The sequence below is a fragment of the Aricia agestis genome, chromosome Z, assembly GCF_905147365.1.
Source record: "Aricia agestis chromosome Z, ilAriAges1.1, whole genome shotgun sequence".
Taxonomy (NCBI): Eukaryota; Metazoa; Arthropoda; class Insecta; order Lepidoptera; family Lycaenidae; genus Aricia; species Aricia agestis.
The window spans coordinates 27603808-27630989 of NC_056428.1; the positions used below are offsets into that span (position 1 = coordinate 27603808).

A 27182-nucleotide genomic window follows, 5' to 3' on the forward strand; every position below is an offset into this window, starting at 1 on the left:
GTCAGACACTTCAGAATTCTGATAGTATGCGGGGTACAAAATGTGGAAAAAACGGGAGAATTAATTGAAATGGCTTATTCGAACGCGCTTATCTCATAAAGTACTGGTCAAATAATTTCCCCCATTTTTTCCACATTTTCCTCTATTTCTTCGCTTCCATTAGTCTTAGCGTAATAAAATATAGCCTATAGCCTTTTTCGATAAATAAGCTATCTAACAGTGAAACAATTTTTTAAATCGGACCAGTACTTTATGAGATAAGCGCGTTCGAATAAGCCATTTCAAATAATTCTCCCGTTTTTTCCACATTTTTCTCTATTTCTTCGCTTTTATTAATTTTAGCGCGATAAAATATAGCCTGTAGCCTTTTCCAATAAATAGGCTGTCTAACACTGAAAAATTTTTTCAAATCAGACCAGTAGTTCCTAAGATTAGCGCGTTCAAATAAGCCCTTTCAAATAATTATCCCCCGTTTTTTCCGCACTTTCCTCTATTTCTTCGCTCCTGTTAAACTTAGCGTGATAAAATATAGCCTATAGCCTTCCTCGATAAATGGGCTATCTAACACTGAAAGAATTTTTCAAATCGGACCAGTAGTTCCTGAGATTAGCGCGTTCAAACAAACAAACAAACTAACTAACAAACTCTTCCGCTTTATAATATTATAAGTACTAGCCGTTGCCCGCGACTTCGTCCGCGTTAGCATAGTAAATCACATCCCAAGTATTATTTATTGAACAAAAATATTCAATGTATAGAATTGACTTTCCTACGATTTTATTATATATATCGTTCCGCGCGGCTTTGCTTGCGTAATTTAGGAATTTTACGCAACCGTACATTTTTCCGCAAAAAATTGCCTTTGTCCCTTCACGTCATCTATTCTTCATATTTGCCAAATAACATAACAATTGCTCCAGTAGTTCTTAAGATAATAAGCAATTTCAAATAATTTCCCTCCGTTTTTTCCACATTTTCCTCTATTTCTTTGCTCTTATTAGTCGTAGCGTGATAAAATATAGCTTATAGCCTTCCTCAATAAATGGGCTATCTAACACTGAAAGAATTTTTCAAATCGGACCAGTAGTTCCTGAGATTAGCGCGTTCAAATAAGTACTATCATATAATTTCTCCCGTTTTTTCCACATTTTCCTCTACTTCTTAGCTCCTATTAGTCTTAGTGAGATAAAATATAACCTATAACCTTTATCGATAAATAGGCTATCTAACACTGGAAGAATTTTTCAAATCGGACCAGTAGTTCCTGAGATTAGCGCGTTCAAATAAGTACTATCATATAATTTCTCCCGTTTTTTCCACATTTTCCTCTATTTCTTCGCTCCTATTAGTCTTGGCGCAATAAAATATAGCCTATAGCCTTCCTCGATAAATGGGCTATCCAACAGTAAAATAATTATTCAAATCGGACCAGTACTTCCTGAGATTAGCGCGTTCAAACAAACAAACAAACAAACAAACTCTGCAGAATTATAATATTAGTATAGATAGTATAGATGGTCGCTGTTAAAAATTCGTGTACTAACCATAGAGTTAATATACCTATGGTGTACAGTGTACTCGGCAAATAGAGACGGTAGCGGTCATTGACCCCCTGTCAAAAAACTTGTCATATTGCATCATTTTCTATATAAACCGCCATTGACAATGAAGTGTGAAGTGTCAGATGTTCCTAATCTAAGGGCGATATCGAATTTTGCATTCTTGTTGTGAACTGAATATGAAGCATATAATATTAGGTATATTGCTTCATATTCTTCACTTTGTATGAGTTCGAATCAATTTCATTCTTAAATATTCTAAATACAGTGCGCACATTTTTTATTTAGCGCCTAGACAAAAAGCTGCCGCCTAGATCCGCAGAGTACACTTTAGCGCAGTAGCGTCCGATGATTATATCTAAGGGTCAATGCAGACCGCAAAGCGAAGCCTAGAATCTAGATGCATTTCTAAATTTGTATGGATATGACATATTTGCAAGACTTCTAAGGCAATTGAAATCTGTCAAATCAGTACAAATTTTGAAATGCATCTACGCGTTGCGCTGCGGTCTGAATTAACCCTAATTTTGCAAGACTTCTAAGGCAATTGAAATCTGTCAAATCAGTACAAATTTTGAAATGCATCTGCGCGTTGCGCTGTGGTCTGAATTAACCCTAATATTAATATCTATTAATGATGTAAGGGAGATTAGGTTAGGTTAGTGGATTACGCCGCCGCATAATATACAATTTGTAGATATATACTATTGCATTATGCATGTAATAACGAGAATATAGTGATCATGGCGACCGCTGGCCGAACACAATAAGGTGCAATCAGCATTCACGGATCTCCAATAATGCATTTGTGACGTCACCACCGCTGACAGATGACCCGAGCGCTAATTGGTCATTGTAACTTTCCATTCGATGTTACTACTTGCTGGGCCACTAGACCCATACTAATATTATAAATGCGAAAGTGTGTCTGTCTGTCTGGCTGCTTATCTCGAAGTAACAGAACAGAAAAGGTAACAGACTTACGTCTTCACACCCAAGGCGCTGAACCGATTTTACCGAAAATTTGTGTCCCGGTATCCCGGGACACAAATTTTGTATCCTATGTATCCATAGGATACTTTTTATCCCGGAAAAAATTACGGTTCCCGCACGATAAACGAATTCTGACGCTACAGAATTGCGGGCACATGTAAATTTTATGGCAAACAATTGCGGTTAATTTCGGCAACTTGGAGCTGTAATTCATAAAAAGAAAACGACAGAAATAATTTATAGATAAAATTCTATCCAATTCGAGAAAAAAGAAAAAAAAACAAATTGTGCCAAAAAACACGATTCAAAACAATCTAAATCTCACATTATATTACTCGCCGCAAGGCAGCCTTGCGGCGAGTAATATATATTATATATAATCGTGTTTTTTGGAACATTTTTTTTTTCATTTCTCGAATTGGATAGAATTTTATCTATAGATTATTTCTGTCGTTTTCTTTTTATGAATTACAGCTCCAAGTTGCCGCAATTAACAGCAATTCTTTGCCCATTTTCTCTAAAATTTTGCCGAGTTACATATTTTTTTACTCAACTATTTCATATTAAAGTGGTAAAAAGTAATTCCAACATTGTATAGACGACTTTCTCAACAGTACATTGTTTTTTTTTCATACCGTTAAAACGTCAATACAATCCATAAACAGGTGATATTTTAAACCTTTTACAGCAAAAATCACAAAACCGTCGCGGGTTTGAGTTGGGTTATTTAAAAATACTTTTAAAAAAATCTAGCTCCAACATTAGACTATAATTGAAATGATCTTACATGTTGTGCATTAAAACTTATAGAAATACTGTATTTTAACTGTTAAATCACGTCTGTTAAATCAGCGAAATCGGCAAAATTTCGTATACGGACCCTTAAAACCGCGATTGACAATGAAGTGTCAGATTTTCTTAGTCAAAGGGCGATATCGGGGGCGCACATACAGAAAACACAATTTTTGGCCTATTATTGCTCTATTAGCGTGTTTACACACGGCGCCGCAGCGGCAGCGTTCTTCGGCGCCGCGGCAAAGAATCGCCGCCGCCGCTGCGGCGCCGTGTGTAAGTGTCTAAATACGCTAGTCCGAAGTTACGCGGCGTAAATTCCGCATGATTATGCCCCCAATGTATATATTTTAAATACCGATGATTTAAAATACATTGCATTATATTCTGTCGCGTTCCGTCCGTATTTTGTATGCGTTTGACATTGCGGACGTAGTCATGCGGAATTTACGCCGCGTAACTTTGGCCTAGTGTGTTTAGACACTAAGGGCAAATAGAAACACAAGGATGATTAATGGAGCGGCACCGCCGCGGCGTGTGTGTAAATAGCCTTACAGTACGGAACCCTTCGTACGCGAGTCCGTCACGCACTTGGTCCATTTTTATAATATCAAGTTGTATGAGCCAAATCGCGCTATGCGGCAGCGAAACTCGCGACAGCACTTTTGGTCTTAACTGGGAGGTCCTATAATAAGTTAAGTAAAGTAAAGTAGGTAATAACATTTTTATGAGACTCCTCTCGTTCAGACCATGATTAAAAACATTAATTGATGAAGAAAGGAACTAACAATTTCAGTTTTCAAATTGTTTTTTTGCATAAGTAGGTATAGAGGCTTTAAGAACGTGAAAAATATTTTAAATCAAACATAATATGTAAAGCTAGAGTCTAGACATATAGGCCAAGACAGTTTAGCATGTCCCTCGGGCTCCCTGAGATCATATCAAAGGGTTTTCGTGGTTGGATACCGCTGTCGATCCTGGCGACACAGGAGATACAGTGGCCGATAAGCCCGATCAAAAAAAAATAGACATATAAGTAGGCTGAATTATGATGATGTTGTAAAATGTTAATTATTTCTTATTTTAAACCTAGATACTACGCGAGAAGATACGTTTCGAGTTGTACTTTTTCCTTCCCATCCAACTCGCACAATGATTAATAGAAAGAACGGAAAATTATTCATAGCCAAATCAGTCATGTCATTTCTGAAAAATGGTTGAAACGAAATTGAACTGTTTCTGAAATTAATGTTCTTACCGCTGCAGCAGATTGCACGAAATCGTTGGCACAAAAATAACGTTTAAAAAAATTAGTTTTACCGTGGGACAGAGCTACGAGTTTGACGCAACGGTCGCAAGAAAAACAGGTGTAATTAATGCAAAGGCATTCATGTGGCAGTAAGGGCCCTTCCACACGACGTTTTTTTACGCTCGTTTGTATCGATACAAACGCAAGTTGAAGTTGTTTGATGGCTACACCGCGAAAAACAAGCAGTTGTACCTTTAGGCTTTATGTGAATCACAGCACGCCGCTATTTAAATGAATCGTTACATAAATTTGCTTGTAGCTGTAACTCATATTATGTCCTCTGATATTGCAAGATTTTCCATTAGATACAGTAGTCAATTAAGAAAATGTTCTATGTTCTTACTTTCTTTTTGGAATTCGATCAAATGTAAAATTTGGATAAAATTATCGCTAGACCAGTCAGGTGAGCCAAAATCTTTTCGTTTTCGCTTCGTTATAGAATCGCCGACGAAAATGTATGGAATTGACGTAAGCGTTCGTTAATATGACGTTGACGTTCGACTCGTCCTGAGGACTCGTCTAATGTCAATTCCATACATTTTGATCGCCGATTCTATAACGAAGCGAAAACGAATAAGTTTCGGCTAAATGGCCAGGCAATAGGCATACGAAAATCGCTTCCAATCGCCCTTGATACCAGGGTCCAGGGTGTTTGAGCCCTTAATACCACCCTGTCTATTTGTAATTTGGTCGGGTTATGTCAAGCCCAGACATAAGATAACTTGAAATTATCTGAAAATAATTCTATTTAAATAGAAGCCTTTGATTACCTGACCAAATAGCAAAGGTACGATAGAAAATATTTTGTTAGTAACGATTAAACTTAACTCAGAGTTATTACTTAAAGATTAATTTCAAAAGTTTTCTTGACGTTGGTCTATAATAAAATGATATCTTTCATGATAGTAATAGATAAATTAAGCTTGTGCTTATTGACCATAAGAATAATGTCTACTTTATTATAAGACTATAAGCCAGCGAAGCGTTAATAGTATGGACTAGGGACAGCCTAGGGAAAACCCTTTTAAGATACGAAGCTTCCGTGCTATTTTTAGTCCTTACATAAGAATTACTTTTTAATAGCTATCTCCAGTGTTTTTGCTGGGCAACGTGGCTTGAAAACCCAGTTTTCTTACTTTTATTTAGTTAAAGTTATAAGGCTCTTAAAAATACGAGCGATAGCTCATTAGATCCGGAATGATGTCTAGAAAAATGTATCGGAAGTGTAGTAGCGCACAAAAAATTGCAAAAGTTATAAACAAATTAAGTTGCAAAAAACCGGTCAAGTGCGAGCTGGAGCCGCTCATGAAGGGTTCCGCAGCAACAATAAGGTTAATGTTTTATGAAATTAAAAGGTTTTTGATAAATTTTTATGTTTCAGTTGATTTAATGAAAGTTAATTTAAGGTTTACCATTTATGACGTATAAAAAAAATACTTGCTAGATTTCGTTCAAACGAATTTTCGTTGGTAGTTTTTATAGTAATGTATATCATATATTTTTTTAGACTTATCATACTTTAGAAATTAGACGGTGGGAGGGACACACATTTTACCACTTTGGAATAGTCTCTCTCGCAAACTATTCAGGTTAGAAAAAAATGATATAGGAAACCTCAATATGATTTTTAAGACCTATCCATAGATACCCCACACGCATAGCTTAGATGAAAACATTTTTTTTTGTTTCAGTTGTACGTACCTCTAAAATTTTTTAATAATTTTTCCATTTTTGTATCAAAATCTTAATGCGGTTCACAGACTACATCTACTTACCCAGTTTCAATAGTATAGCTCTTATAGTTTCGGAGACAAGTAGCTGTGACATACGGACGGACAGACAGACAGACAGACAGACTAACAGACATGACGTATCTATAAGGGTTCCGTTTTTTGCCATTTGGCTACGGAACCCTAAAAAGGTACTTATTACGTTTTTTGTTCATAGCTCCGAAACTATGAACACTTAAGAAAATTTTAAAAAAGGGTTTTTAATGAGGAGGAAATTTCCATAAAGAAACTCCCGACTTCCGGAATTCTAGCTCTATTATTTATAATTTTAATTTAATGCTGAAAATAGGCCTCCGCGCGGCATTTTTAGTACGTCATTCCGGACCTAATAGGTATGCTATCGCACGTATCTTTAAGAGCCTTATAAGATACATTTCGCCATTTTCAATTTATCGCTTAAACTATAGGTAGTAGCTAGGTACCTACGTACGTTCTTTACAAGTAGTATTTTTTAGTTCTAAATTCTAATCCTTAGATGCCGAAGTAATCGATCCTAAGCTTAAACTGCAACCTTACGATGTAGGTAATCCTTTACTTTCAAAAAAAAAAGCTAAAATAAAATTTTGCTAACAAGCTTATTAGCTTACGAGTACACAGTGATTATTACAAGTTTAAAAAAAGACAAAGCTAGCACAATTTTGGAATATAATTAAAGGCTCTTTTAAGAGTATTTACGCAGTAACAATATAGCTTAGAGTTGGCTGTTGTCCAAAAACGAAATATGGAGTATGTGATGTTACTTAGTTTACATAAACGATAGAGGTCGCCAGTCGCCACGGCAAGATCAGCTACGCGTTTATTATTGAATTAAAAATAGTTAAACATCGATTTAAGTTTTAACTTCAGTTTCAATTTATACTTTAATACTCAAAGTTTGCGTGATAATGTTATCTAAAGTATCTACGAGTGATAAAGTGCTTTAAACTGGAATACAGAAAGTGACTGTGACTCTTAGTGATTGTGAACAAGATAGTGGCCCGGAAAATAATAGATTCGGTGAGCCCAAAACATACAATATATAACTCTTAGTGCATCAAGCTCTATCAAACCGCTGTTAATATTCGGCTCCATAATAATTACATGGTCCCTAACGTAAAAAAGCGGCCAAGTGCGAGTTGGACTCGCCCATGAAGGGTTCTGCAGCAGCCTAAATACCTACTCTGCCTACGGACACGCTCCACAGTAAAAAAATTTTTATTATATTGTAAATAGAAAAAAAATACAATATATACTCGTATTGTCGATTGGACAAGTAAGATGGATAGTAAAGTGGGGGTCCGGACCCCCAGGACTTCCCCCCCCTTATATACCCCCATGCCCCCCCCCCCCCTACCTACTTATGTTTATTTTCACCTTTATCATTCATAATATAATTTCAGCTATCAATGTTATGTAGGATATATAATATAATTAACAGGGTAGGGGTTTAAAAGCGTGCGAGTGCCGGGTGCGTATTTTGAACTATGCCTACGCGCCTCGCGAATAATAAATGTACGTGCAGCACGTCTCACTCCGCAGTCAGCGCGCAGGGTATCGGTCAAGTTGATATGGCCATGAAATTGCTGTACTTGTGCTATTATATATTTTATTACGTGGTCAATGATGAGTTGTCCATTGGTCCGTGAAGTATGAATTTTGCCGCCCCCTGAATTTGCCGCCCGGGGCACAGACCCCGGCTTGCCCTCCCCTAGATCCGGGGCTGGCTATGCGTGAACTAGTCACAAAAGAATTGATTAATATTAACCAGCAGCTATCAACCTTCCACGAGTCATTCTCCTTTTTCAATAAATCCTTTGAAAATCTTAAAAAAGATTGGGAACAGAAATCAACCATAATAAAAAATCTACAATCGGAAAATGCGGCCTTGATGTCTACTGTAAGTGACCTGTCCGATAGGTTGTGTAGTATGGAACAAAGCACACGAGAAAATAACGTCGAAATTAACGGGATCCCGGAGCGAAAATCTGAAAACAAGGTATTTACACAGATTACAAAAACAATTAACCATGAGATCCCTGAGGATGACGTGTCAAATATTACTCGTGTCGCTAAGATTAACCGCGACACACTGATCTCCATTATACAAGTACGCTGGATCTATGATACCTTCTTTTTTTTTGTGCCATTTGAAGCGGACTCAGCGCCCCCATTATTAGGACCGAGAACTAAATTTGACGTAACTGTATTTATTTTAATTCTATATGGCACTTTTACGTCCGTGCTCTATGGCTTAATCGTTCGAATTGTTTTCGTGTTTTTAAAGTGTTTGAAAAGGTTTTACGCGATTATGTAATATATAAATAAGTGGTGGTAGTTCATAGTTAAACTATGAAAGGGAGTATGTTATGTAAAACACGGTACAAAAAGGGATGTAGGGTTACATTTCACAAGTAAGTGATTTTAACAGCTCATTTCTACAATATTCAACTTTTATTGGTAATATAGGCTCTTAAAAATGTGGCACTAATCTTATTATTGCGTATTCACCACATATTTACGTTTGTTTTACCGATTTTTGATAAACATTAAAATTCAATAGTGCTGGAGTTTTCTGTCGATAAAACTTATCGATATCTTTAATAATTGTATTGAAATCTCCGATAGCCGATTTTTATTATCATATACATATTATGCTCTTAAAATAATTGACAGGTTTCCGTCTGACGAAGGAAGACTGGAATTATGGTTGAAAAAAATTGAAAGGACTGGTTGGCGTCCGAAAATTGCTACTACCGCTTGCCGTTACTTTTTGAAGTGTACAAACGTTCTCTGTGAAAATACAAGGCGCAAAACTACCATTTGATCGTGATTATGTTTGGAAAATTTATTTCAGCGTCTACTCTTTCTTGACAGACTGTAACTGTGTAACGGTAACTAATAAAATATAATGTTAAAGTATCGCACATATATTTTTATTATGTATAAATACCTTACCTACTCCACCCCAATAAAAAATGTTCCATATTTATTTATGGATCGCATTATCCAATTAGTTAATTTCCCACGCACTTTTGCAATCAGCGCCAAAATGGCGAAAATCAAATGAGATAAAGTAAATCGATTAAAATTGGATTGCTAGATCCATAAATAAATAGGGAACTTTTATATTATTACTAGACTTTCCGCGCGGTTTCTCCCACGTAAATATCTAATTACACAGACAAATTGGTCCACAAAAAAAAAGCTTATATTATTATAATCTTTCACTTTATACATTCCTCCGCTTTTTCCACATTTTCCTCTATTTCTTAGCTCCTATTAGTCTCAGCGTGATAAAATATATAAAATGGGCTGTCTAACACTGAAATAATTGTTCAAATTGGACCAGCAGTTCCTGAGATTAGAGCGTTCAAACAAACAAACTCTTCCGCTTTATAATATTATGAGATTAGTTAGGGTCTAATCACACAGAACACTTATTCAGCTTAATATGATACACTGTAGCACTACTTTGATAATATTAGAAATGAAATTAGAAAATACAATACAAAAAGTTTTCGTTAGAAGCTTATCTTCAGTTTTGTTTTTAGTTTTTCGTAGTGCTTACTGGTAAAAATAAATGGATTATAGATAGGTACTGCTACTTCACGTTATCTACGTATGAAATCATTGTTAATTTATTATGCCTATCTAAATTACGGAGAGGAAGTCTGTAATATTTAATACAAATATGTAGCGTTTGTATTATTCATTTTAATATTTTTGTCCTAATGGTCGACATTATCTGAATCTGGAAACATTTCATCGATAATAGAAAAGACACTTGTACATCACTAGTATTAGTTCCAAATACTCCCACTACTGCTATCAGCGCCAATATAACGTCATTTTTACGTCAAATTTAGTTCCTATCACTAATAATGGGGGAGCTGATTCCGCTTCAAATAGGCACAAAAAATAGCTGTCATTTCAAAGGGTATCATCAGTCCAGCGTACTTGTATAATGGAGGTCAGTGCCGCGACAACACACGCCCTCGCACAGTGATAGTCAAACTCAGAACTACACGTCATAGAGATGCCCTTCTAGCTGCGGTCATTACATACAACAAAAAAAATGCCCAGAATAAGTTAAGTACATCTCACCTGGGGCTCGATGATGCCAGTACGCCTATATTTGTTGCCGAACACTTGTCACCATCCAACAAATCACTCCACGCCGCAGCGCGCAAGAAGGCAAAAGAAGCTGGGGTCGTACCACGAAACCGTTTTGAGACTCAAACAATCGTACGAGAATGCCGCGTCCAACTCTAACAAACGTGAAATGACGTTGTTAGAGCAGGACGCGGCATTCTCGTCCGATTGTTTGAGTCTCAAAATAGTTTCGTAGTAGACCTACTGGCTACAAGTTCGTTTGGGTGCGGGGTGGCCGCATCTATGCACGCAGGGATGAACAAAGTCAAGCCATTCTTATACGTAACGTTGAGAGTTTAAAAATGTCGTGACTTATGTAGTTTATAATAATTATTGCTTCAATTAGTTATTGCAAATGTTACTTTTAAGGCATGTTTAATTTAATCTGGATATTTATTACCAAAATGTAATAGGTCTTCGGACCAAGACCAACGATGTTTATTTAAATATTTTACGGTCAAATTATCAAATTATTGCGTTGACCGAAACTTGGCTGAATGCGGGAGTGAGCACAGGTGAGCTTTTTTTTTTAAAAAGAAAATTTTTAGTCACTTTTATGTTAAATGAAATGCAATTTTATTTTTATTAATTGTATATTAAGGTAAAGTAATATATACATTGTCACTATATTTTTTAATTTTTACATGTTTTATTAATTTAATTTAACTATCAATGAAATAGTTTATGAATTTTATATATTGTCATTTAAGATTTTACTAATTTTAATCATTAATCACTTAGTATACTTTTAACTATTTATATGTTTGACTATATTATCCTATTTGACTGCTATTTATTTTATTTTGTGTTTTTTTTTTACTATTGAATTGCTATTATTATTTTTGTTTCTTGTATTTAAGTATAAAATTAATTTTACTGTTAGTTTTAGTTAAATTAATTATTGTGATGTTATAATATTCTGCCTGAACTTGCTATTGTAAATGCTGTGTCACCTACTAAGGTAGGTACATGCATCAGCTCTTCTTGACTATTTATGATCATTTGTATAAGTTTTTAATGTATGTACTGTTTGGTGTCCTTACAACAATAAATAAATAAATAAATATCCTGGAAGCATCAATAAAGGCCGTAGTTGCATTTGCCATGAATATTGGATTACCCGGTTCCGTCAGGTTGGGACGTCGTCAATGCACGCTACCATATTGTTCATTTATTACGAGTTACCACAAACATACATATTTGATTATGTTGCCATTTGACCCGAATGTAATGCTTTTCGAGAATGGAACATAGTGACTACTTGTTATATATTGTTAATATTAAATATATGTATATGATATATCCATACGGGATGTAACAAAACAAAGTGATAATATTACCTTAGGGTGTGTACTGTGTAAGTGTAATATGTATGTGTCCAATGTCCATTATATTATAAGGTTCACTGTGATGGTAGCAGCGCCAAAAGAGTAAAATATATTTGTATGAACAAGCGTCCCATGGGCCATGGTATGTGTTTATCTATACAAAAGTTAAAAAGAAACTCTTTTAGCGCTGCTACTTTCTCAATGGACTCTATACCTACAGGGGACTCATACATACCTTAAACTGTAGGGCTTAAATTAATATTGGTATTTAAGTAGATAAGTAATGTAAAAGTTCTTGTTTTCTTTTTCCGTGTCAAAAAACTCGGAGTGAGGGGTGTTAGGTTAGGTTCATTAGGTTTTTTTCGTTACAGAATTTCTCGGTTCGGTCGCCGCGCTCAAAGCCCTCTGTTTGATGCATTATTCCCGACAGACATATTGTAATGTAAGATATTATGTCCAAAATCCAAATGTCAGTCGGGGATTTAATATAAAGTAAATTAGTAAAAAAAAATGGGCGGGGCGGCTTTTTCAGTTTTTGCCAAACCAAAAAAAAATTAAGATCCTGGATGCTACGCTGATTCTAAAATAACTATTTACCTAATTATTATTGTTATTGTTATAAGTGCTTATTTCTTTCATTTATTTATTTATTTATTTCCATACTTATTTCTACCATTACAGGTTACACCCAAGAAGTTTACACCCTTAAACTTCTTGGTTACACCCAATATCCCAATGCGATAAAAAATTACAAATAAAAACTTACTATCTAAACAATAATAATATTATGTTTTTCTACTATAGCCACCTTCCTCTTGAATAAATCTTTATAAGATCATTCAGAAGCTACTTAGTTATTATATAATACCTAGTAGGTATGTAGAGACGTAGATAATGTAGATTCGACACGGCAACCGCACACGGCACAGCCCTTTGCAATGGAAGCAAAAGGGCATGAAAAACGAAAATATAACCGTCAAAGGCTTCGCTTTTCCATTTCCAGCGGCTTACCATCAAGGTCGAATTCTCGCGGGTTTCATTCGTTCAGAAGCAAAATACGTTGCCAAAAAGGTTGTTGATGTTATTAAGAGTTTGATTTTTCGGTTAATATTTTTATTTACTATACCGTAACGCCTAAACGATTATATTTTGGTTTTCTATTGCATAGGTAGTTAAGTATTGATTGCATATCATTGAACATTGAATTTTACTTACAAATTAACGTTATCAATGTTAGAGATGGAATAAAACCATTTTTAACATTTTATTAACACAGTCTATTTTTGAGGGAAATATATAAATAGGAAAGCATTTTGATCGCTATTTCGATTGCAAAAGTTTTCGATTTTCATGAGAATAATTGTTTGTTTATTTTTTTTTTGTTTTATACTTCGCAGCTGGTGCAGAAACTTTTACACAGCTGCTTCATTTTTTTATGTGGTGAGATAAACTAGCTAATCGAGAAAAGAGTCATCTCGTAGTAAGCTAAGGAGCCGTAGCCAATAAACATTGGACACTCTACGAATGTCCATTTATTTGACTTCGTAGAGAATTAGACTTACCCTACTCCTTTAGTGTTTTGCGGTTGTTTCTTTTTTAAGTTTCTTTGTTTCACACCGGATTTTTACGAGTTCGTGATAACTGGTAGATTCATATATGATAATTTGAATAATATATGATAATCATAATGAGAGTAAACCATTTTTAGGGTTCCGTACCCAAAGGGTAAAAACGGGACCCTATTGCTGAGACTTCGATGTCCGTCTGTCTGTCCGTCTGTTTGTCTGTCTCCAGGCTGTAACTCAAGAACAGCTATAGCTAGACTTCTGAAATTTTCACAGATTATGTATATTGTATAGGTATCTGTTGCCGCTATAAAAATAAAATGAAGTTAATATTTAAGGTTTTTCTAGTAAGTAATCAATAATGGTAACAGTTAGGCACTTGAAATTTTCACAAAATCCTTAATTATATTTTTACTTTAATAATTAATAATAAAACAATTTTTGTCTACTTTCACTCTATACCGGTACGGAACCCTTCGTGCGCGAGTCCGACTCGCACTTGGCCGATTTTTTATCCATTTTCAGCCCCCGACCAAAACGGGGGTGTTATTTTAGTCGGGAGTTTTTGAAATTTATTTTTTGTTCCAGTGCACTGACAGCCTCTCCCAAGCTCACAAGGAGTTGCAACTGACTGTTATGGATATTGATAAGACTAAGAAGCTTTACTTCGATGAGGAGCATACGGCCCATGACGTCAGAGACAAGGCTAAAGACATCGAGGAAAAGTAAGTAGCTGCCAATCTAACTAAGGCATAAGCATTTAAGCAGTAATTGGTGCAGTTCCATCCGCAGTCTAAACTTTACGTATGTTTTCCTTTATTTATCTATGGGCAAGAGCTCATAATATGTAATGGAAATAAAAATTGGTATGGATCCAGATTGGGCTCTACATTTTTGCGTCCGATACGTCATACGAGGCCTTAGTAAAATGACAAGAAACACATATTATGTAGTTTTAAAGCGTCTGAATTATAATATATATTAATTAAGTATTTGAAAATTTAAACTTAAACTTGTTACTGTATAGACATCCATAGATAAATTTTACCGTAACCGTAGAAGAAAAACGTTTTTTAAAATACGCTAGGATCTAGGACGTGCAAATTTTATCTCCCAGGTTAAAAAAGAAGAAAGGCTCGTTTTTTCAATCCATTACGTCACTGCAGAAGAATAGTGCGAAAGTTTCATCCCGACGGGATCAACTCGAAGAAAAATCAACTGGAGCGAGGAACGATTATCTATTGAGCATCGCCGCGGCCAATGCACATCAGGTATTGGATCCATCGAGTTAAAATATAGGATATATAGTTAAGTTAACTTTAGAATTTACAAACAAAGTTTTGAACGTAACATTAATTTAGAACTCGGCCTTCGACCAATTAACCAAAACCAGTGTACATAACATAAACCGGGTTCCTCCAGCATTATTGCTGATAATGAAGTAGTAGTAATTAAAAAGCTAATTTAATACTTTAATTTTAGAATAGATACTTCCTGACCGAACTGCAAACGTGCATGCAAAGTATGGAAGCGGCTGTGTATGAAAAAGTGTCCGAGTTTCTCACACTCATGGGCCGAACGGAGCTACTCACGTGCTCCGCGACACAGCACTCCTTCGGCAAAATACGGGATCAAGCCCAGCAACTGACTCGGGAGTACAACTTGCAATGCTTATATCTCTACTACCCGGTACTCAAACAACACATCCAGGTCAGTTAGGTTATATTTACGCTCAAAACATTACTGTAATTAATTTAATTAAATAATATCTTCAGCTATTTGCAAGATGTTTTATTTTTAAATGTATCCATGAGATATATTTTATAGTAAGCCTGTTTCTTATGTGCAGTACGAGTTTGAGCCGTGTGACAATGATCCCATCGATACTGTGACAATGGAACACGAGTCTGTGACACAAACCCTCGCACAAGAGGCTCGCCGTTGGGCCACTAGGGTTGTTCGTGAAGCCGCTCTCGTTAGGGAATCTACCAGAAAACTGCAAGCGTATCAAGCCATGCGGGATGCAGGACAGAAGGTATCATCCAACCTTTATAACTCACAAATGAACTATTTAGCACATCACAAACTAAGATCCTTGTCAATTTTGTTCATTCGTCCTAAGATGTTCAATCATAATTTAATTACAGTATAATAGAACATAAAATTTCCTTTTAGGTTGACTCAACCGACCCCAACGGCCCAGATCTTGAAACGCGCATGGATGAACTTCGTTCTAGCATTCGTCGATCAGAAACTTCCAGAGCCAAATACGAGGCCAGATTAGAATGTCTCCGGAACAGCGGAGCTCCAGTCGACGAGTGGCTCAAAGAAGTCGACCTACTGGCAGTCCAAGACACTCTGCCACGCAGCAGTAGCTTGCTCAGTGTAAGAACCGATGCCTCCGGCGCAGCGGTAAGTATTTAAATATTTTGTGGTAAAGAACTGTTAATAGTGATTAACGAAAATTCTAACTTTATTTCACTTTTTAGGACCAGCCCAGTTCAGATTCCTTCTACGACAGCGATAATACAGAAGGCGAAGCAGTTGCAACAAATGTTGCCACCACATCTGGACATCAGCGCACCACGTCCGGCTCGCAACACGAGGACGAACATGACGAGGAAGTTGATGGTACAAATCATGTATTTTACAAAATACAAAAAAATGTTACCAAGAGGCTACAGTTCTTTGATTAACGATATATATTTTTAGCTGAATTGGAGGAAGAGCGTATGCGCATCGAGCAGCTGACAGTGGGTTGGGATGACCCAACTGAAGTGAATTGGGGAGAAGCGGAGTCGGAACCGGCCGCCCAAGTAGAGACTACAGAACCACCGGCTGCACCGTTATACAAATGCACCGCGTTATATTCTTACACTGTAAGTTTCATACAGGCATTTTGTCTTAAAGATCCTAAAAAAGAAAGGCCTACTTTAGACAAAGTTATAGTAATTACTAATTTGTTCCAAGTTTTTTTTGTAAAACTATTGATTTTTAGGCTCAAAACCCAGACGAGTTGTCCATCATTGAAAACGAGCAACTGGAAGTTGTTGGAGAAGGGGACGGAGATGGTTGGCTGCGCGCTCGCAACTACCGCGGAGAAGAAGGCTACGTGCCTCACAACTACCTCGACGTTGAGAGGGAACAGGTCTAATACATTTTATATCCATAATAACATAGAAGTAGTATACTAACTCAAGTTATTGATCACGATTTTCTAAATCGACTCAATTAGACTTCAAATTTACAGACGTCCAACCAGCCGGGACTGGTTTCACAGATCTCATTCTCGTCTGTGGATTACACTGTTGAGGGGGAAGATGCAGACGTTGTTCAGTCTCCAGATCAGATTTCTGTCATATCTGCGCCGGTCGCTAAGCAGGAGGAATCCAAGCCGGAGCCAACAGAAAAGGCTCCAGAATTGCCAACGCTTGGATATTGCTTCTCTCTGTACGATTACGACGCTGAGGGCTCAGACGAGCTTAATCTTGAAGAGGGACAGGTAAATTATTGTAAATTACCAGGATGTAAGGCGCTATTATTATAAAACTTGATGCTTATTCATCATTTATCTGAATTTCAGTTTATTCGCATTGTATCTCGTGATGCCCACGGAGTAGATGACGGTTGGTGGCGCGGTGAAGCAAACGGAGTCATTGGGAATTTCCCATCCTTGATTGTCGAGGAGTGTGACGAGGTATTTTGGTATTTCAAGTAACTAAAAATATAAAAAACTAATTTATTATTGAACCTTGTACCAAATTTAGAAACTACAATTAAGGTATGACTTACCATGAATCAGAATCGACTGTCTTGCCTTTATAGAATGGTGAACCTTTGAGTGGCGGTGAGGACGGCGATTGGACTCCACCAGACTCAGCCGCTCCGGTATTCGCTTCCCCTCCCGGCTCTCCAACGGGATTCAGCGACGAAAGTAAGAGACTCGTCTCCCCACTTTACTGTCCTCCTTGCACTGGTATATTTCGCACTTTGACAACTTCAGCACCGTACTGTCCACTCTGAATGTATTCTTTACTGTTCTTCTCTGGCCACTTATGAATCTGTGTGAAGTTGTTCATCTGCGATGTGAATTGGTGTTGCAGCGTATAACGTATGTCTATGTATACAAGTATATAGCCGTATATCTTGCGGCTTGCGTTAGCTTATTGGCTGATTGGGTAATTGGTTGTCGTTTTCATCCCAATTGGCATGGTATTTATTTTTCTTACAATTTATACAGCACGATTACAAATTTTCACTAGTGTTTGGTAGGTGACATTCAATCGCTACCTTCACATGGGTCCATCTCACGTACATGCATGTCTGCACGATTTAACAACTATAGATAGTGACTCAATGTTAAGTAACTTTATCTCAGTCTTAACACTATTTTGCTACAAATATCTCTTACATTATTTCTATCTACAACCTCAAAAATACCTATAAGAGTGCTCTTCTCAGTGTGTTAACTTATAGCAATACTAACTAGTCGTGTGGAATGTTACAGACCAAGTTTTTTTGTTCTAATATAGTATCTTCTCACAATACTATAAGCTACACAAAAATAACTTCATCTGTAATATTTTTGCTCTACTATGCTCTACAAACATTATAACAATAATAATAATTGTACTAAATCTTAAATAATATTAATATAGATTGTAAAAGCACACATGTTTAATAGCAGAAAATCGCACATAGAATGTAAACGACTATTATACTTAAAATTACTATTAAAAAAAATAACACTAGGAGTTACGTGGACTGTCGTTAAATTGTTTGCATAACCTATCCTAACCTATCCATGGACGCTGCCAGTGATCGTCAATGACAACAACAATAAGACCGCCCCACCGATGGACCCTCCCCCGCCTCCGCCTGACATGGGGGATTCTATGGACAGTCAGCCAGACTTTAGCTTTAACCTAGAGCTTAGTAGGAACCAACACGAGCTATACGATGCGCAATTCTCTGGCCAGGAGGAGCCACAGTTCACGACACCTGTCACTATAGTCGGTAAGTTATCACGAATGTTGCTACTAATAAATATATAATTTAAACAATTGATACAAAGTTGTTATTTAATATATCAAATGATTTCGGTTATTGTCTACCAGTTTTCAGTTTTTTGTTTATTGTAAATTACTGTTTGACACCTTTTAATGCTTTATAATCTTTTCCATGCTTCAGTCGATGAGGTTGTCGGTGAAAATATTGAAGAAGAGGTTTGCTATCCAATTACAGAATATGTTTTGTTTAATGTATCGCAAAATGCTTTAACACACTCGATAGTATTAGGCTGATTGTTAACACAAAAATGTTTATTGTAAGCGAAGCTTATATTGTCGATATCTGTCTGTCGTCGCTTTACGCTTTGGTGTAAGAAACAGCAAGTTTTATTAGCACATACCTATATTGCTTCAATATAATATTGTATATAACATATATTTATATTATATAATATGTAAAGTGATTTGTGCTAATAAGAAATAAAATTAAACAAACAAAATCCAAGCTTATCACAGGGAATGTCCTTAGTAATGTGGAGACAAAATAATTTATAACTTTTAACATTTTATACAGATAATAAAATTTTGCAACGAATGATTAGTAATTAGATTAGATTAGGTCGTAATAATATATTTAAATAGATTACTGAGATTCGTAGAGATCAAGATACAACCCTACTTAGAAATCATATCATCACAAGCATGGGGCTTCTGTTGCATGAAGTAAGATGTTGTCACATAGATATTCCAACAAAATCATAGAGAGAAGAACAGATAGGATAAAAACATCACAAAAATGGGGTATATCCATTTTGTATCTGGCAATACTCATAATGATCGCGATTGTTTTTAGGAGGTGGAGGAAATTCCGCCCGTGGCGAAGCCTGTGCCGCCAAAAGTTGAAATAACTGAGGAGTGCGGGCTCGGGGTGGCGCAGATCGTGATCACCGCCGCCACACCCATGATGGAGGAGCCCGAGCAGCCCTTCCCGCCGCCGGAGCCCGAGCCGCAGCCCGAGGAGGCCGACAACGAGGACGAGGAGTCCTCGCTCTCGGAGCAGACCGCGGTGTGCCTCCGCGACTCCGAGGGCCACGCGGACTCCGCCCCCCACCCGGCGTCGAGCTCCACGGCGTCCGAGGGGGAGTCGACGGGGGCCTCCGTAGCCTCCGGACCCCCCACCGCCCCCCAGTCCCCGCCTTCGGCCCCCCAGGCCGGCCGTGCCTCCATCCCCGACGAGCTGGAACCCGCTCAGCTCGCGAGGCTCACAGATCTCAAGGAGTCGAACGCTTAGACGTAAAGCTTACTGTATTATTATTAAAGTCGATTTGTAACCCTCAAAACTCTATAGTACCATTCGTCGTGGTGGAAACAGAATTTGAGCAATACGATCCAGTGTTGTCAGAGAAATTCATTTTTACTAAAACGATGGGTAATGTTTTCGTGTTTGTTTCTCTGATCGTCTAATTTAGGTGCCGTATTGTTTGTTTCACTGGTTCAATGGGCACTAACAAAATTAATGGTTTAACAATAAAAATCGAAACTCAATATCTGTTTCGACTGCGGCGAGTGGGCGGTATATGTATAAACGTCTGTTGAAACGTTAGCGAATCCCCTGATAGAATATGTATTCTATCTACATTTGTTACTATTTTATACTGAGGTAATACTAAAATCTATATCCTCAAATATAGACCGTTTCTCACGTACTCTTAAATTAAGAATAAAGTACTAAAACTTGTAGGAAAACCAAAATTATAATATTACAGTTTACGTAAGTACAAATTAGCGGTCTTATTTGGTAATAAAATGATAATAATTTTATCTACATCGTTAATCAAAATTGTCTCTTTTGAACATCTAACGACCACTGTACATTTTGCTTCTGATGTCGTTTGCACAAAGTGGGTGTTCTAAGTTCTAATACTTTTGTTGCAAAATAATGATGCTTTAAATATCTTATATACCTTTTATGATTCGGTGTAAGCTTTACTAAAATATATACTTATACAAAATTATCACACAAGTCTACGAATGATGAGAATACCTACAATTATCAGTTTTTTTATTAGATCTCGAGGATATTGATTTGTAAAAGTATTTGCAACCCAATAGTCGCAGAGAGGTAGAGAATTAATCCATGAACTATATTTAGCTCAGAGAAGTTTAGGCTGTCTATACATTGCGGCGTCAGTAACTGCTGCTGTGTGAGAGGGCCTCAAGAGCGAGACCACATTGCATTGCTCTATTGCGTTGTATCGTCGCAGCGGCGACATTTTACATACTATTTGATGATAACGCGGTGTTTACACAATAAAGCGGTGCGTTGTTTTATCGTTACGATGGGTGAGAGTGGTGGGACTCATGCCCCGTTTCTAAGTTGGCCAGGAGCTTGCCTTTCCAATAGCGTTGATTAGTTAACAATAACGTTAGCCAATCAAAAGTGCTAAGTGACTAAACTTCTGTCAAAAAAACTCAGAAACCGAGTATTAAAAGAAAGAGTGGGAACAACGAACTTTTACCATCTTTTATCGCTTTTATCATCTATTATCGCGCGTCAACGCAACGCAGATATAACATCCGTTGCAACGACTCTACTCTACGGAGTCATGAGGTCTTGCCCTAGGGCCGAAGCCACCAAACTTTCGCGTCCTCTAGGTTTTTTCTATAGGTTGTTCTGTTGTGAGCTAATTTACCAAGTTTCACTTTGATGGACAATAGTTAAAAGACTTGAAACTTTTTATAGAGTGAGAAGCGGTCACTCAATGGTAGAAATGATGTATATACTTAGCTAATAAATATTGTAACTAGATAATGCAAAGCACGTTCGAGGCCCTGAGTAGAGTTGTATGAGAAAATTTTACGTGTTAATTGTCAATTTTGTTTTCTTCTACCACAACCCCACCCTGTATAAGTAGCCGGTACACCATCTTTATGCTAGACCGAATCAGGCCCACACTTACTAGATCTTAAGTGTTATAACAACTACTAGATACCTTAAAGTGGCAAAACAATGTATATCACGTGAGAGGGCGTAAAACCGTTGCAATTGTTGAGCAGGGCTCTATTTCAAGAATACGGCTCTACGTTTAAGAATTTGAGCCGAGTCTCCTCTACAAAGTCCTAAGAAAAGTTTAAATAATTTCTCTTAAGTCTGGTTGTCAATTAAGTTGAGTATATTGTTAATTAGTTGTAGTATTTTATTTATAAGATGTTAATACTCTAAACTATTCGCTTATCAGACAGGACGGACAGATGATAAAAAACTAATGAGGAAAATTTTTTGAAGGACTACTTTCAACTTTAAATATTTTCCAAAGACTTTAGGGATATATCACTGCAATCAAAATCTGACCAGTGCTTTCGAAATCTACTCTCAATAAACATGGCATAATATTCAAAACGAAAAAGACAAATAATATATTATTCACACGGGAATATTAGGTACGCAAAGGTCGAAGCAGTATAGCTACCAGAATATGATGGCAGATTTTCAAAAAATATCGTTGATTATTGGATACATTTTTATATTTGCATGTTTCCTGCACACGTCATATCAGAATATGTATTGACAGAAACGTAGAAACGTTGTCAAACGTTGAACAAAACTTTTTGTTCCCGTCATAACATTGCAGTATAATATGAATCCTATTAAGTTGTAATTTTGTTGTTACAATTAACACGCAAAATTTACATGTATGAATGGTTTGTCACCGAATTTCGTCACGAAAGGCTGAAGTTGAAAGCTCTCATAACTTCGGTGACTGATGGTAGATTTAGGATATACAGGGTGTTACTACCTTCTCACATCATCTTTCATTCATATTACTACGCTTCTTGTACATATTACTGTTTTTTTATTTAAATTAAATATTTCTAACGAATATTACTTTCACACTATTCTTAAGAGTTAAGACACTTTTTCGTTTGTTTCTTTCAAGTTCTGAGTAATACAATTTGACAAATTATGAGTATAATATGAAATATCATCAGGTTACAGATATTTCCCTTACTAATGAAGTATATTATTATACAAAGGTGTGTAATTAAATATTGTACGTTTTTAACCAACGTTTTGTGTTTATCTGATCTGTTAGAGAAGACGCTTGAAAATCGAGGATGTAATATTATAACATTGTATAACGATAACTTCTGTACTTGTACACAATTTATTGTTATGGTGGATTTTGTAAAGCTACAGAAAAATAAAAAACTTACAATTGTTACAGTATTATTAAACTAAGTAATGGTTAGTTGTTGTGTAGCTGCCAATATTATATTATTAAACAATTATTAGAAATTCTAATTATTATAACAACAATATTATGTACTATGATATAAACATTACTTATCACATTTTGTGTCATTTTCTGCGAAATCCGTATTTTATATCTAATTATTTTTTGGTTTAATCATATCACGACTCATCTACCTACTTTTATTACAGTTTATTTCATACATTACTGTAAACATCTCTAAAATAAATACTATCAGCAACGAAATTACTCAATATTATAAAATGTAAGCAATAAAATAATATTTCTTGAAATTATTAATTGTTAACAACAATAAAAACGTTAAACTTAGATAAATAAGTCGTTTGTTATATTTCCTAATTATTATTATGTAAGATTCATTTATTTCATATTTTCATGAACGTTTTTACATAATATATGCTCTCTATTTTATAGCAAGATATTTTTTTGTTTGAAGTATCATAATATTATAGTCCAATCAGTATAGTAAGTGCACCTCGGAATTCGGACACCCTAAATGTTGTCTTAAAACCTACATAATAATATGGTAAGTAGTTATGAATTTCGTGGACTTAAAAATATAAAAACCAAAATTTAAGGAAAAAATGTTGTGTATTTTGTAATTAAGGTATTTTTTTATATTAAAAAGACAGAGGAGGCTTTCATCTTATATAAATTTCTTTACTTCTATGTTCTAAGTCAGATAGTTTAGAAGACATAGGATATTTACATGAGAAGTACTGGTCAGATTAGTGTGAAAGCCCGAGAAAAACTAAAATGGCTGCCATTTTACTACCGTGAGAGAGAGAGAACAAAATTGAGAGCCAATTTGTTGATGAAATATGTCATACTGCATACGTCACGAAATTAAAGGATCGGACACCGGTGTCGGGACACATTGTATAATATGGCGCGTTTTCGACCGGAGGCCCTGGTTGACCTGAAGTGATACTGTGACCGCGCGCTCTCCGCCCTCTATCAAGAAAACGGTTCACCGTATAAAAAAAAAATTTAGACAAAAGTTGTTGAGAATTTTGTATTCTACAATATTGATATTAAATACAAATAGCAAAAAACCCATAGGAAGTAAAATATTTCCAAAAAAGCGACTGAAACAATTTTTTGTGACCTTTGATCTTGAAATTTAATAGTTTCGCACACTCTACCATATGTAGGTTTTGAGACAACATTTAGGGCGTCAATATACAAATATTATTTACAGACTTACAGCTGGATATCTCGAATTCCGAGATTCTTACCTAATTTAAGCCTAAGTTGACTGGACCATTAAGAAAACTTTGTTTTGAAAAAAACAAGTCATGCTAATAATTATTTAAATGTTATTGTAACAACTTGAAAAAGGCCTAATATGTGCCCTTTATTTTAAATACTATTTGATGTAATTCGTAGATAATTATTATTAATACTAACCCTAAATCAAATTTTTGTTACTCAAGAATTATTATTCATTCATAATTATTTTTATGTTACATACTGATTTCCGACAGATACGTCGGTTTTATCTTAGAAAATAAGGAAATGAAATCATTGATTTCTTTAGGTATAGGTTATTTTATTGTTTTTAAATTAATATAAGATTTTCTTAACGTGTCACTCATAAAATAAGAATTAATTCATGAAATGAACAATATTTTTCGTAAGGCACCTATTTTAATGAGTTTTAAAATATTTTTATTCCCTCCCTTACTAATAAGTACTGTTCCTTGCCTGGCAAGCGATTTGTCCAACGTAGACAATTACAAAGCACTGTGTAACTATAACATCTGATACTTTGATTTTATTGGTAAGGGGGCGGGGGTTAATATAACAGTCGCATATCATTACAAATATACATTTGTTATAATTGTTAAGCAATTTCTTTTACGCAAATTAATCTGTATGTTATTTATATAAAAATATATATGTTAGGAGAACGTGAATATATTCAATAGTTGAATGTAGTTAGAATTTCAACCGTAATAGTTCAATAATCTAGTTGTAATAGTCATTGGATATGTTCACGATGTATCATAGAAAGGATGTAGCACTCTGTAGTAATATACCAGAGCACAGTTTGACTGTCTAATGCAAATGTTTTGTGACTATACCCCGTTTCAATTCATTTTGATGTAAAATTTCTAAATCTAAATGAAAAATGAAAATTGTTAATTTTTCTAAATAGGTTAACAAAATTAACACTTTTAGAACGTCTACATGAGACCTAATAACACTACGTCCACTCCAGGGCAAGCTGTGAGCAATTAAACTTTATTAAAAAGAGAGGGGGGATACTTCCTCTCGTACGCTTCGCCGGCGGTCCACTCTCCCGCCATCTGTTGCGATTTTAACATTTTCTACCCACCTCAAAATAGTTCACAACGCGGCCAAAGAACTATTATGATAATACTTTAGGGTGTGTACGTGTTCCTTGTAGAGAGTTCACTGTGAAAGTAGCAGCGCTGAAAGACCAAAAATTTTTTTCACTTTTGTATGGGGAAACTCGTGACGCTCGTGCCCTTGTCCATACAAAAGTGAAAAAAAAATTTCATCTTTCAGAGCTGCTACTTTCACAGTGAACTCTCTACAAGGAACACGTACACACCCTAAAGTATTATCACTTATTTTTGTTACACACTGTATATACTTTAAAAAATATCACTCATTAAAAATATTATAAGTACCATTGATTTTTTTTTACTGCTGAATTTTATTTACTTATATTTAGATCAGAATGAAATGGAACGGAGTATGCAATACTTATGTGTAGATATTTACTGTTGCTTTTACTCTTAGTAAGATCATACGATGGATGTTAGTTCTCATTAGGCAACGTGCTGGAATTTCGCTGAATTAATTTAAATATATTTAAATACTCGCATACTTTTGTTTTATTGTATAGTCCAGTCGCGGAGGAAAGAAATTCTTGTATTAACAGACTACTTTGTCTCTTTCACTCGTAAACAAACCAACCGCGTCTGTGGAAACAAGATAGATATATAAAATAGTTGGCTATTGAAAGACACAAGTAGTGATGGGTCAATATTTGAATTTCTATTGCTCTGCATACATTCAGTCCCCTCTATCTATGTATGTCTACAAGTACTTAAAAATGGTTAATATCTGGATTTTATACCTCAAGTTCATAATGCGATTTGGTTTGATAATAATGTAAATGATTAACATTTCTCTATTGACTATATTCTATTGTAAAATAACTAGGAACACTCAGGGCCGGATCTAGGGGGGAGCAAGCTAGGGGCAATGCTCCGGACAAATTCAGAGGTCGGCCAAATTCACACTTACTAATGGACAACTTTTCATTTTTTACTTATCTTTGCCCACGGAATAAATAAAATATGGAAAATTACATTCTCAAACTACATAATTACTTATTATTATAAAAGTTCTCTATTTATTTTTCCGTGATAAAAAAACGGTAATGGATGCATTGATGCATTATTTCCGAAAGGTCTGCAGGATATGTCCAAAAGTCAATCAGTTATAGGTAAGAAACGTAAAGTATATTGATAATTATAAGTAAAAGTGGGCGGGGGCGGCATTTATAGTTTTGCCCCATCTAAAAAAAATAATAAGATCTGGGGCTGGGAACACTACTACTAGAGTAGTAGTAGACTAGAGCAGGGGTCACCAAATGGCGGACCGCGGGCCGCATTCGGACCGCCCGCGCCGACCCATTGTGTGCGTAGTGCGTACCAAGCATTTTCGAAGATGAACTTTGTTAAAAATAAATTTCGATCTCGACTTACTGATGAACATCTCCGAGTCCAGGTTTTAATGTCAGCTTTCACCAATAATTTAACTCCAAACAAAAAAAATACACATTTCATATATGTACTTAAATAAAATATACCTTTGTAACTCCGTAATTACTGTTGTTAAACTTAATAAATATATATTTTTTTATGTGTGGACCGCGAAGGTCATTTCATTTTTTAAAATGGACCCCGAGCGAAACAAATGTGACCCCTGACTAGAGTCTTAGATACTCTATTGTACACTACTCAGTAACGTGGTTTTATATGTTTCATCAGTTCTACAATTTAAATAAAGGAAAGGTCAAGTATGAATTTAAAGAAAATCTCAATAATTAACAATTTATTAATTTCATTAGGTTTTATACATAATTACATAAGTGTAAAACTTTAAAATACTTCATGTAAGTACTAACACGTACGAGGTAGGTTTAATCCATTGTTAAAAATATCATTATGGTTATTGAAAATATCTTTTACAAAATTGAGTTAATGCTTGATTATTTGAATTTGAATTGGTAGTAAATGCTTGATTAAATTTGCTAAGTATAACGAATGTATATTAAAACATGGTATTTTATATTAATAATATTGTGACTTTTTCCGCATTTGTTTTAAACATCTGTTCAAAAGTACATAAATCCAGATTTTCAAACCAATTATTATATATTCAAAATCAG

At 35.6% G+C, this 27182-nt stretch overlaps 1 protein-coding gene and 1 long non-coding RNA gene across 6 annotated transcripts in view; one reads left to right on the plus strand and one right to left on the minus strand.

Moving 5' to 3' along the window:
- The window catches only part of LOC121738369 (protein nervous wreck), a 45818-nt gene extending 24005 nt beyond the window's left edge, over positions 1 to 21813 (plus strand). For 3 of the 5 annotated variants that reach the window (XM_042130363.1, XM_042130365.1, XM_042130366.1), the window contains 14 exons: positions 14056 to 14192; positions 14585 to 14738; positions 14950 to 15177; positions 15317 to 15502; positions 15643 to 15879; positions 15957 to 16098; positions 16180 to 16346; positions 16466 to 16615; positions 16703 to 16969; positions 17051 to 17164; positions 17293 to 17401; positions 18286 to 18483; positions 18658 to 18692; positions 19330 to 21813. In XM_042130363.1, coding sequence (XP_041986297.1) covers positions 14056 to 14192; positions 14585 to 14738; positions 14950 to 15177; positions 15317 to 15502; positions 15643 to 15879; positions 15957 to 16098; positions 16180 to 16346; positions 16466 to 16615; positions 16703 to 16969; positions 17051 to 17164; positions 17293 to 17401; positions 18286 to 18483; positions 18658 to 18692; positions 19330 to 19767 — 2562 coding nt within the window. In that variant the 3' untranslated portion in view covers positions 19768 to 21813. The remainder of the gene's footprint in view (positions 1 to 14055; positions 14193 to 14584; positions 14739 to 14949; positions 15178 to 15316; positions 15503 to 15642; positions 15880 to 15956; positions 16099 to 16179; positions 16347 to 16465; positions 16616 to 16702; positions 16970 to 17050; positions 17165 to 17292; positions 17402 to 18285; positions 18484 to 18657; positions 18693 to 19329) is intronic. The other 2 variants (XM_042130364.1, XM_042130367.1) reach the window with 1 other exon arrangement.
- Positions 10689 to 25385, minus strand: LOC121738373. The gene is made up of 3 exons (XR_006037278.1): positions 25374 to 25385; positions 21460 to 21469; positions 10689 to 10782 (listed from the first exon to the last, which is right to left on the minus strand). It is a non-coding gene; the product is annotated as an uncharacterized LOC121738373 (long non-coding RNA).
- Positions 25386 to 27182: the final 1797 nt, after the last annotated feature.